Here is a 10,651-nt window from a genome sequence, read left to right as displayed (position 1 = left end):
GTTGTATATTTATAGTGTTCAATTCGCAGAATGTTTGAGCGTCTATATAATATGAGGTTGTCGGACTACGCTTGGGGTAATATAAGATTTCAATATTTTCGAAAGTACATATCTTCGGAGAAACGTTTCGGCGGAGTATCGCAGTTCCTATTTATTTGCGAAAAACAAATGAAAAGTTTGACGAGCTCGGGTATATCACTAGTTTGCATGCTGATATCGCACGTCATATAATTCGACATTTCAATCGCCTGACCTGACCCGTTGGTTTCCACTGTTTGTCTATTGGCAAACTTTTTTGCTTTTTTTTTGCCGGTAACAGTGAAAAAAAATGTTGTGTGCGGCGAAAAACAAATCAATAAGAAACGGTTTCAACGTTTTTTTGTTTGGCTTTTCTGTAGTGGCCGTTACTTTTTCGTACGGTGTCGACTTCGCCCGTAATGAGGCCTTATCATTTGTAAAAACAAAAACACTATATTGTGCAGTGTTATCGGAGATTTTTGACGTGCTCTGCGGGCGTCATTGCCTCGGCGACGGTTTGAATCGAACGATCCTCGCCGAAGTAACTGCAGGTAATAATACACGTATTACATGTATATTCCTAGCAGTGCTATAATATACTATAGGCAATATTGACGAGGAAATTATTTTGTTTTTTATGAAATATTACGATATGAAATTCGCAGCTAATGAGCGACGATAAGCAAATTGCCAAACGTTTCCGTGAGCTACGATAGACGATAAAAAAAAAATTTAGTACGGGAAAATTTAATGATAATTTTTGATTGAGTTGAGTCAAGGCTTGATTAACCAATAGGCTGAGCAGGCTACAGCCTAGGGCGCCAATCGGCCAATGTTAAATTGGGGGCACCTCATCCTCCCCCCTACTCCGGTCATTGGGGGGGGGGGGCAAATTAACCCTAGCCTACTGGTGACCAACTCATTAATCGGGCCCTGAGTCAAGCAGATGGAAAACATTTAAACAAGTTTAAAGTCAATAGTTATCCTATTTTTTTTAACTCGATTAAGTTGAGAGCTATACGGAAACTTACAACTAACTTACTAACTCAAATTAAGTTATTTATTTTTGAATTTATAAATAGCCAGTTTTATGGTTTAAAATAACGAAACTATTAACTAACGAAATCGATTTGATTAAAGTAACTCAGTTTTTATTGAGTTTGAATCAATAAAAATCAGTCGAGTAAAAAATGACGTTAAAGAAAATCCAACTTCAAAAAGTTAAATGAAAAAGTTAAAATGTACTTAAATTCAACTTTTTAACTCGCTTATGCTAGGGTTGATAACAATCAATATCTGATTGGTGATGAAAACTGTGGCTCGCTTGGATCACAATTTGGTTTGGTCACCACTGCATCACTATAACATATATTATAGTGGAAGTGTCGTATAGAGTGTATAGACTATAGTACCTACATTATTGTTGTAGACTGCGAAGGGTGAATAAAGAAAATAAATTGTACCTGTTTTAATCAGCTATACGCGCACGTTGTCTTAAACCATGAGTAACTGCGCTTCTACCAGAGTGGTGTTATATTAAACGCACAGTATATTATAATATTATTTTTTTTTGAAAAACTCTGCGAGGGTGTTTAAAAAAATTTTTATATTATATATGCTTCACTGAATTAATTTTATAATGGATGGGAGATACTTACCTACCTATGTAATAATATATCCGCGAACATAATACATATTAAGACAAACAATGCATGTTATTATTATGTGTGACCATATATATATATGAGTATAATATACATATATACATATAATATATAATGCGTGTGTGTGTATTACATAATTTGAGTGTACGGAATATATAGGTTTATGTATATGATATTGTGTTTCGCGAAATTGTTTATATTGTTTACTTTTGAGTAAATAAAAAAAATGAAAACACACACGCGTAATATGTGTGTATGGTAGCAGCGTGTTATCACACTTGTGAATATTATAATTATTATTATTGCTTTTGTGTAGTTTCCAATTTTTTATTTTTTATAACGGCGACATATGTTATCATATGTTTTGTTTTGATTTCCGATTATTCACTATTAAACGACTATGTTGATCAGCTATTTCAATTATTACACATTGTATATTCCACAATAATGTTCGTGTACTCACATTGCATGCACTATAACATGGGTCGTGTGTAAAGTTCAAGAGAAACGGGTCTCGGTGCACCACTATGTTGTACCCTTCTTGTTTACAACTGAGTTAAATTTTTTTTAAATTGTTGCCAGATTTCCCAGTGGTCAGTGGATGTCAATTGTGCAGAGTTCGTCGAGCCATCAACGCAAGTCTACGCGTCGTTGAAAAACGACAACAGAAGATACTCTTGAAGTGGTCCACTTCACCCAGAATACTTTACATACGATGTACATAATATGTGTTGTTTATCTGCGATGAAATTTAATTTGACATATTTCATTGCAAATAAGTCAACGCATATCTTCATCGTATGTAAAGTATTCTAGGTCAAGTGTAGTATCTTTAGTTGTCGTTTTCAACTTCCGTTGATGGCTCGAAGCACTCTGATCTGTAGACATCCGCTGGGCACTGGGAAATCTTTTGGTACTTAATCTATAGCTTTTTGGGCCACTAGTTGCAGTTTCCACGTCAACCGTTATTCTCCGTTGGTCTCTAGGAGATGAACTTTGCACCGAGGACTTTCGTTGGCCACTCGGTGAACATAGCATTATAACCGTACTCTTTTGTTCTTGGATTCTCAAATTCGTTTTCGTTAATATGGACGTAGACATCGGTAGTTGACTCGAGGAAGGATTTTGTTTATCCGTGGTCGATCTTTTCAAGTCTGACGTGGACTTTTGTTGTCCATTAGAGGAACTTGGCAGGGCCAACTTTGAATTTCGTCGGCCTTTAGACGATCTTTGCCCGGTTAACGTGGATATTCGTTGGCGAATCGTCGAACTTTTCACGTCAAACGTGGACTTTTGTTGATGACTCGAAGAACTTGACAAGTTAATCTTTGAATTTCGTAGGTCTTTGGACGTTTTTTGTCCGGCTAAGGTAGATATTTGTGGGCTGCTCGTCGAACTTTTCACAGCAAACGAGGATTTTTGCTGACCGACAGTTGTCTGGTACTTAGTTGATATCTCATTATTTCTAAAAGGTATAATGCCACGTTATATTTACATATTGGATTTATATGCCCTACAAAAATATGTCTAAATGTAGGCTAAAAAACGAGTCGGACAAGTAAATTACGGTCGATTAGTTTTAAAATTACCACCTAGAAAAACATAAGTCATATAACGTTTAGACATTGTATTGTCATTAACCAGTAACATATTATTATTAATTATAATACGACCAAATATTGATTATTTAATATTTATAAGTCTTAGGTCCCGTAATTATAATATTAATCACGAAATATTGTATCTGCGAGCGCTCTTATTATCAATGGCGTCGGTTTTCGCGAATATCTCAAGCAAAAACCAGTTGCAGTTGCACCCATTAAAAAAAAAAAAAAATGGGTAGTATTTCATAAAACGTATTCGACACTTACTTTTTTTGCAAAGTAGACTTTGAGGTGGAACACGACGGTTTCGTCACTGGCGACTGTTTTCTAGAACAATTGTCAGCAGTGGGTTCATACGGCACCCAATTAGTGAAAAACATGTCGTCCGGGTAATAGAGGCCGCGAGTCGATTTATTAACAGGTGGTTTAGTTTCTGAAACTCTGTATAAAAAACGATGAAAATCGGTGTGAAATTATTTTAGCTCGAAATATCATTGATTATCTTACTGTCGAACAATAGTTTTTCGACTGTTGGATTCCGACAGTGCCCGCCCAACATCTGAGTCGGTCACATCTCGGACGCCAAAATAATTGTATGATGCACAGTCACAACGATCAAACCAAATGGAAGCGAGAGAAACGCTGATCATAAAAATCTTCCAAAACGATGACATTATGATATGATTTCCCGAGTGAGTGATAAATATCCGTAAGACGTATATTTACAGCGTGTAAATGTATGATTAACCTTCGTAGAGATTCTTTGGACAAATGACAAGCTCGTTTAAAAATATATATTGTATAATATATTAGAACGAAAGCAGTTGTTTATGTTACAACTGAAAATGATTGTCAGGGAAACAAAATATTGTTACAGAGACGACAGAATATTTACTAATAACAATATAATATAATACTACAAAATATAAAACGAACTTTTAAGAAAAAATTCAAGATTTTTAATAATGTGTTATTGTCGATCCCTTCCCACCCACCCAACAGTGTTCAGATGCGCCAATGGGAACAGTGAATTACGAATTTATTAAAATACTATGCTACAAATAATAAAATAGAAAATATTAGATAAATATAAAAAAATGATTTCAAACAATACTCATTCGATTTTCGTTATTCTTGATTGTATAGTTTTTAGGTTCCATTTTCTTAACCGATGCCCGTATCAAACAACTACTGTAGAAGCAGGTCCAATGTCGAATAAAATTGCATTGTCGATTGTAAATCCACAAGACGTGTCGTATACGATTAGAGTAACAATCAATTGTGAAGTACCTGGTAATAAGTGAATAGTATTAATATGCCCACGGGCAGAGTATTAAATCGATTTTATATGTTTATAATATTATGATGGAGAGCTGCAGGACGGTTATGAGTATGCACATTGCACATCATATCTAAAGGCATATTATGACGTATAAGTATAAATATATACAATTAACGTAGGTATGTGCTGTGTAAATTATATAAATAAATAATTACCTACTTTGTATAATATGTATATGAGTGTGCTGTGTGCGAACGAAAAACATTCCGAGATCATGTCTGACCTCATCATAGCTGTTATAATTAGAAGCTAAAATATTGTGTATCTTTAGGATTGTAATATTAAATAAATAGTTTTCATACTTGTGAACGACTGCAGCAGGTTTCACTCCGAAAAACTCTAGAGTAGCTAGCCTACCCAATTTAAATTAGATTAACTTATAATATAATATACCTAGAAAGTAGAAAGTATAGTAGGCACTTTGTAAAGAGATATTTTTTCATAAAATACCTTAGTTTAAATATTGATACCATTTCTTTTATCTACAGCGATATTTTTAATCTGTGTAATGTGAATTCATGCATTTCGACAAAGGTTTTTTTAAATTAAATTTAATAATAACCCTCGGAATTAAGGCAATTGGAATAATAATACATTTTTTTTTAATATGTGTTACAATATTATAACATACATGTTAAGAAAAGATAGTGGTATTTATTTTATAATTTGTATATAGTATAATGATGCTTCAATATTAAATTGGCCAATCCAGTTTGCTGGAGGAAGGAGATGTTGTTGGATAATGGCAAGTTTGGTATGAGGCTTTCGCATATTATGTGCTCAGATAATCGATTACGGATCCTTGCATCGCTGCATGTGTTACACTCAGCCATTATGTGATTTATAGACAGATTGACACCACAGGATGTGCATATGGGAGGTTACTCTCTGGACATCAGGAATCCATGGATAAGTCTGGTGTCACCTATTCGAAGTCTATTGATATTGGTTTTTATTTTTTTGTTTTAGTGATTATTAGGCCAATGTCGGATTGATTGCTGTATTTCATTAAGTTTAGTTTTTCGTATAGACCAGAGGTTTTTTCAGGACTGCGCTGATATCAGTTTTATTGTGCGTTTAGCATCCTGAGCAAAGATGTTTGCCATATTACCTATGGGGACTGCCGATGCTCTGTTTTTGTCAAGCAGGTCAGCCTTTTATTGATGCGTGACTGGGAATCCACATTAATTTGACTACATTTCCTTTGGCGTGATGAGCAGAGATGGCAATCTTGATTTCCTTTGATATTTCATTGAGTGTGTGTGTGTGTGTGTGTGTGTGTGTGTGTGTGTGTGTTAGCAATACTTGGTATTGGACTTAGGAAATCGCTAAGAATGAAGAAGTTGTTATTTTGTTTTTTCAGCGAATATTTGAGGGCTTTTAAAATGGCAGATTTTTTCATGAAAATAGTATTTAAATGTAATTTTGCACTTCAATTTATCGAGTAACGATCATACATAGTTATCGGGACTGCTACTTATAAGATATCACAATTAAGCTGTAAGATGTCAGTCATCACTATGATACACTACATGGTTATGATGTGTGAAATATTATCATATTCTAGCTACCTAGACAAAAATTAAAACGAATTTGACATGAAATACGAATATAAGAAAATATATGTAATCTCAAACTTGAAAACAGTCGTGTGCCGGTGTTGTCTTTTTAATTTGGGTAATCCGTCGTAATAAAAATAGCAGATATGATACTTTTATAATCATTATAGTTTTAGCCGTAATACACACCTTCATACGTTATGTGGGGCAAGTATCTACAATAATAATATTAAAATAGAGCATTTTTGTTGTTTGTAGTAATGATATAAAATTGTGTTATACTCCTCCTGGCACCACACCCACCATAACAAACAAGACGATTTCATCCGATCCTCGGAAACGTGTGGGTACACAAACACTTCGGATGTATGGCGAAAGCGGTGTAAAACCCACCAATACGTCATTATGTTATGGACCGTATACAGGCCTAATCTACAGGGTGATTTTTTGATCAAGGACACATCCATATTTCACTTAAATGAAAATGTGAAAAATTTCTGATTTTTAAAACTTTTAAGAAAATATTCTTTCGAATTTACATCATCAATATTATAAACCCTGACAGTACTACTACATGATGAGTGTCCTAAAAATGAGAACCTTTTTTACCGGATTGTTTTTTTGAAAATGTTGATGTTTCTAAATCAAAATTATAATGAGTAATTTCTGAGTTATTAAAAGGTTCATACCAAAGATGATAATAATTTAAAAAAATAAATGCATTATGTAATATTAGATGAAGTATTTATTATACTGGGATCATTTTTACAAATTATTTATTTTGACAAATCTATAGTAATATTACTAAAGTTTGTAAATCTTCTAAGCCCCATATCTACTTAACCCGCCTTTACCATAGACATATTTTAACTCAAAAACTACTAACTCAGATTTTGATTTAGAATTTAGATACATCAACATATTAAAAAAAAACATCTAAAATAATAATTAAAACCTGTATTTTGTATTGTCACAGGATCTTAAATGGTACAAAAAATCTTAAAGATTTAAAAATATTGATTTCGAGTTTATTTAAAAGTTCCAAACATCAGAATTTGAATATATATGCATCATTTAGGCATACAAATGGGGCAAGCAGGCTAAAAAAACCCACCCTATATATTTAGTAAATTGTTATAATTACACAAGACTGACAAGTGTCTCGGTGTCGAGTTTGCAGTCGCATATACAGCACACACAGTCACATTAATATGTTGACTTTTTGAAGGCGTAATATAATATAGGTATATAACGCATAAGCTCGGTCCGGCAATAATAGCGATTGGTAATACGATACCGCGGTATACTCGTCCAACACGTCATGCGTTCGTGTTGTGTGCACGGAGTAAAAGCTCGCACCTTATTATATATCACCAAAACTACAACGATGACGATGATTATTATATTATTACACTTTTATACACTTTAGACTTATTAATATTTTATGGACTTCGCGTTCCCCATACCCTGCAATGGGTTACCAAGTACCAACGCCATTGGAAAGAGATCATAGATAAATTAATATAAATATTAAATATTAAATAGGTGAAGTATAGTTTAAGAAAATCATAAAATAAAATTGTAGAATCGTAGAATGATAATCGAATTTTGGAGATGGGGATCAATGGAAAATGATTTGCTCTTCTATGATATCTTCTTGTATGCCTTATCTCCTTCTAACAATGTCAGATTCAGTAGGTACTTCTCTTTTTACTAGCAATCAATTTCTTTATGCTTTATACATAGTTTAATGACTAATGACTGAGATACGTTTCGATCGGTCGATAAACATTTAAAAAAATTTTTTATTCATTTGTGTGGTTCCCGGGTTCGCAATTTTAATCGAATTTGATGGTTTATTTTTTGTTTTGCACGTCACAATCGAAAACCTAACTCAATTAATTTTGAAGAACGCATAGTTAAACTATGTAGTTCTCTATTCGTAAGTAGATCGGTGGCGAACAGTTATTTTAGCCAATGTATGAACATTTTTTGTCCATTATACCCATCGACAAAGTCGTAATGCGAGGTGTATTGTACATTTATTTTTTAATTTTTTAAATTAATATCGAACGATTACTGTGCCTCACTGAGATCACATCATATTATTATTTATCAATGCTACTACAATAACTATTGTTTATGTCAAACAGATTTATAAATAAACATGAAAATAAAATAAAAATATGTATGCGTTAAAAATGTTAAACTTAGCTCAGTTGTCAAAATCTGTGTGAAAATTTGTTTACTGACAGAGGTTAACAGTAGATGGAAAGGAATTTACAAAAATAACGAAAGTAGATGCACAATTTCGTGGAAATGTATTTCAAGCATTTGTCGCGACTAATGATAAAAACAAAGTGGGTTTGAACTAAAAAATGTGATGTAAGACGTTTATATTTATAAAAAACAAATAAAAATATAGTTACGATTGACGTCTCCGCTGTATAGTGACTTAGAGATGAAAATAAAATGCACTAATCCATTAGCGCATGCATTGCAAATTCAAACACTTCATGCGATTTTAAATATTTATAAAACACGACTGCAAATGTCGATAAACATAAAAATATATTATTATAATTCAAATACTAGCTTAAACTTATAAAAGAAAAATTGTGGAATTAATCTCCTGTTTTTACTCAATATAATTTATTATCAACAAAACGATACCACATTATATTTCAGTAATCTTTAAATGGTAATTATTAATTTTTTTTTTTTTTAAATATATTGACTTTATTATGAAAAATTACAATCTATACATCGAGTACAATAAGTAATATAAATATTTACAGATAGTTAACAGGTTAAATTATATACATGAAGGGGAAATCACACATTTGTGACACCCCTGAATATTTTAAGTACTTAATCTTAAGCTTTCAGGTCACGGCACCTTTAATTATTATTAAATATGTGAAACAGACTCAATGTTACTCACCGGTTTTGACTTGTAACCGTTTCGATTAAGTCCCCAATATTTTTTTTTTAAATTCTGTCAATTCGCCTTAAGTTATTTCTGCCACAACCATTTTATTTGAAGTATATATTTAAGGCGCGGACTCCTCACTACATGTTCACACTGCACAAATCAGGTAAATACGTATAGGTACGCAATATATTTTTGTGAGCTGAACTTTTTCTTCGTGCTGTAAGACGCGTTGTTCGGTGGTCATAAAAAAATCTGCACAACAATCATTCATACGGCAAACGGTATAGGTACACCGTGATCGCTGCACCACAATAATATAATTGTCACAACCGTAAAAACGATCATTGAATTGATAAACAATTGATAATATAGCTTAAACACATTTTTATTATTATCTCGTGTTAGGCAGCACAGTTATAAAATAAAATAGAATGAAATAAACAAGTAAATAATGGAAAAATTAGTTTGAAATTTAAAATAACACATACATATGTATTGGTAAAGCTTAGTTGCTTTGGTAGTTTCAATCTTTATTATCCAAGTGGTCATAAGTCATTTGACCAGAATTGGGCCATACTTATAAAGTTCTGGTTTTCGCTTCTATAAGGTCCTTGTCATTACACGTGATTGGACTTTAGCTACATTTCACTAGATGGTCCATTGTTTGTTCTTCACCACTTGAACATAATATGATATCACATTATTGAACTTATTCATTTTTACATTTTGATGGCCTCGTAACTGCAATTGCTATTTTCAAGTTTCACATTCGATTATACGATAACGTACAGTAGTAATAATAATAATAATAACTGTCGTTAATTATCGTATTTGATTGGTACTGAAGAATTGAAATAAATAATAACCGTCGTGATTTTAAACTTTTAGAAATTTGTCGACGTTACACAATCAGCACAATATTCGAATAAATTGAATTAACTCAAAAGTCGTTTTATTAGTTTATAATATTTTGTTCAAGTTTTCCACGCTCCGTTGCTGTATAATTATATTAAAGTGGTTTAATTACGCTTAATCGTTGAGTAGCATCGTTCCGCGTAAAAATGATAATAATTATTGTTTAGTTCAAGTAATATCGAAATCAAAAATAATAAATTGAAAAAATATACAATCTGCAGTGATCACTTATATGGTATGAATTGTAGGTCAAAAATGTTGAACGAGTATCAAAAAAGATTATAATTTTTTGTCCATTTATTCGGTTTTTATACAGAAATATTTTGTATTTTGATAATTCAATGAAAACTGCAGTTTCACATTGTGTAAAGTTTTCCGTTTATTAAATCGTTTGCTGTTAATTTAAATTGTTGTTTATTATTCTTTCTTCAGTTTGGGAAAACAAACAAACTAAAAAGAGAAAAACACAATCTAAAAGCTTATTTTAATTTAAAGCGAATAATTGAAAAAGTTAAAAATATTTAATATTTTGTTGATATAAAATGTCTACATTCTTACACCCGCTCATCTCGAGTTATTATTTATTTTTCCCAAAACTACGCCTTTAAATCGTG

General features: G+C 32.3%; 1 protein-coding gene across 1 annotated transcript; it reads right to left on the bottom strand.

The window, feature by feature from the left end:
- Window positions 1–2,462: 2,462 nt before the first annotated feature.
- On the bottom strand, window positions 2,463–3,960 carry LOC111038923 (cell wall protein RBR3-like). Its single transcript, XM_022322196.1, has 3 exons — window positions 3,794–3,960; window positions 3,554–3,727; window positions 2,463–3,147 (listed from the first exon to the last, which is right to left on the bottom strand). The coding sequence occupies exons 1-3, from the start codon at window positions 3,958–3,960 to the stop codon at window positions 2,463–2,465; spliced, it is 1,026 nt and encodes a 341-aa protein (XP_022177888.1).
- Between the last annotated feature and the right edge of the window lie 6,691 nt (window positions 3,961–10,651).

This window comes from Myzus persicae, unplaced genomic scaffold (genome assembly GCF_001856785.1).
Source record: "Myzus persicae strain clone G006 unplaced genomic scaffold, MPER_G0061.0, whole genome shotgun sequence".
NCBI classification, from domain to species: Eukaryota; Metazoa; Arthropoda; class Insecta; order Hemiptera; family Aphididae; genus Myzus; species Myzus persicae.
Note: the sequence above shows the minus strand (reverse complement) of the source record. Positions and strands in the feature narration are given on the sequence as shown.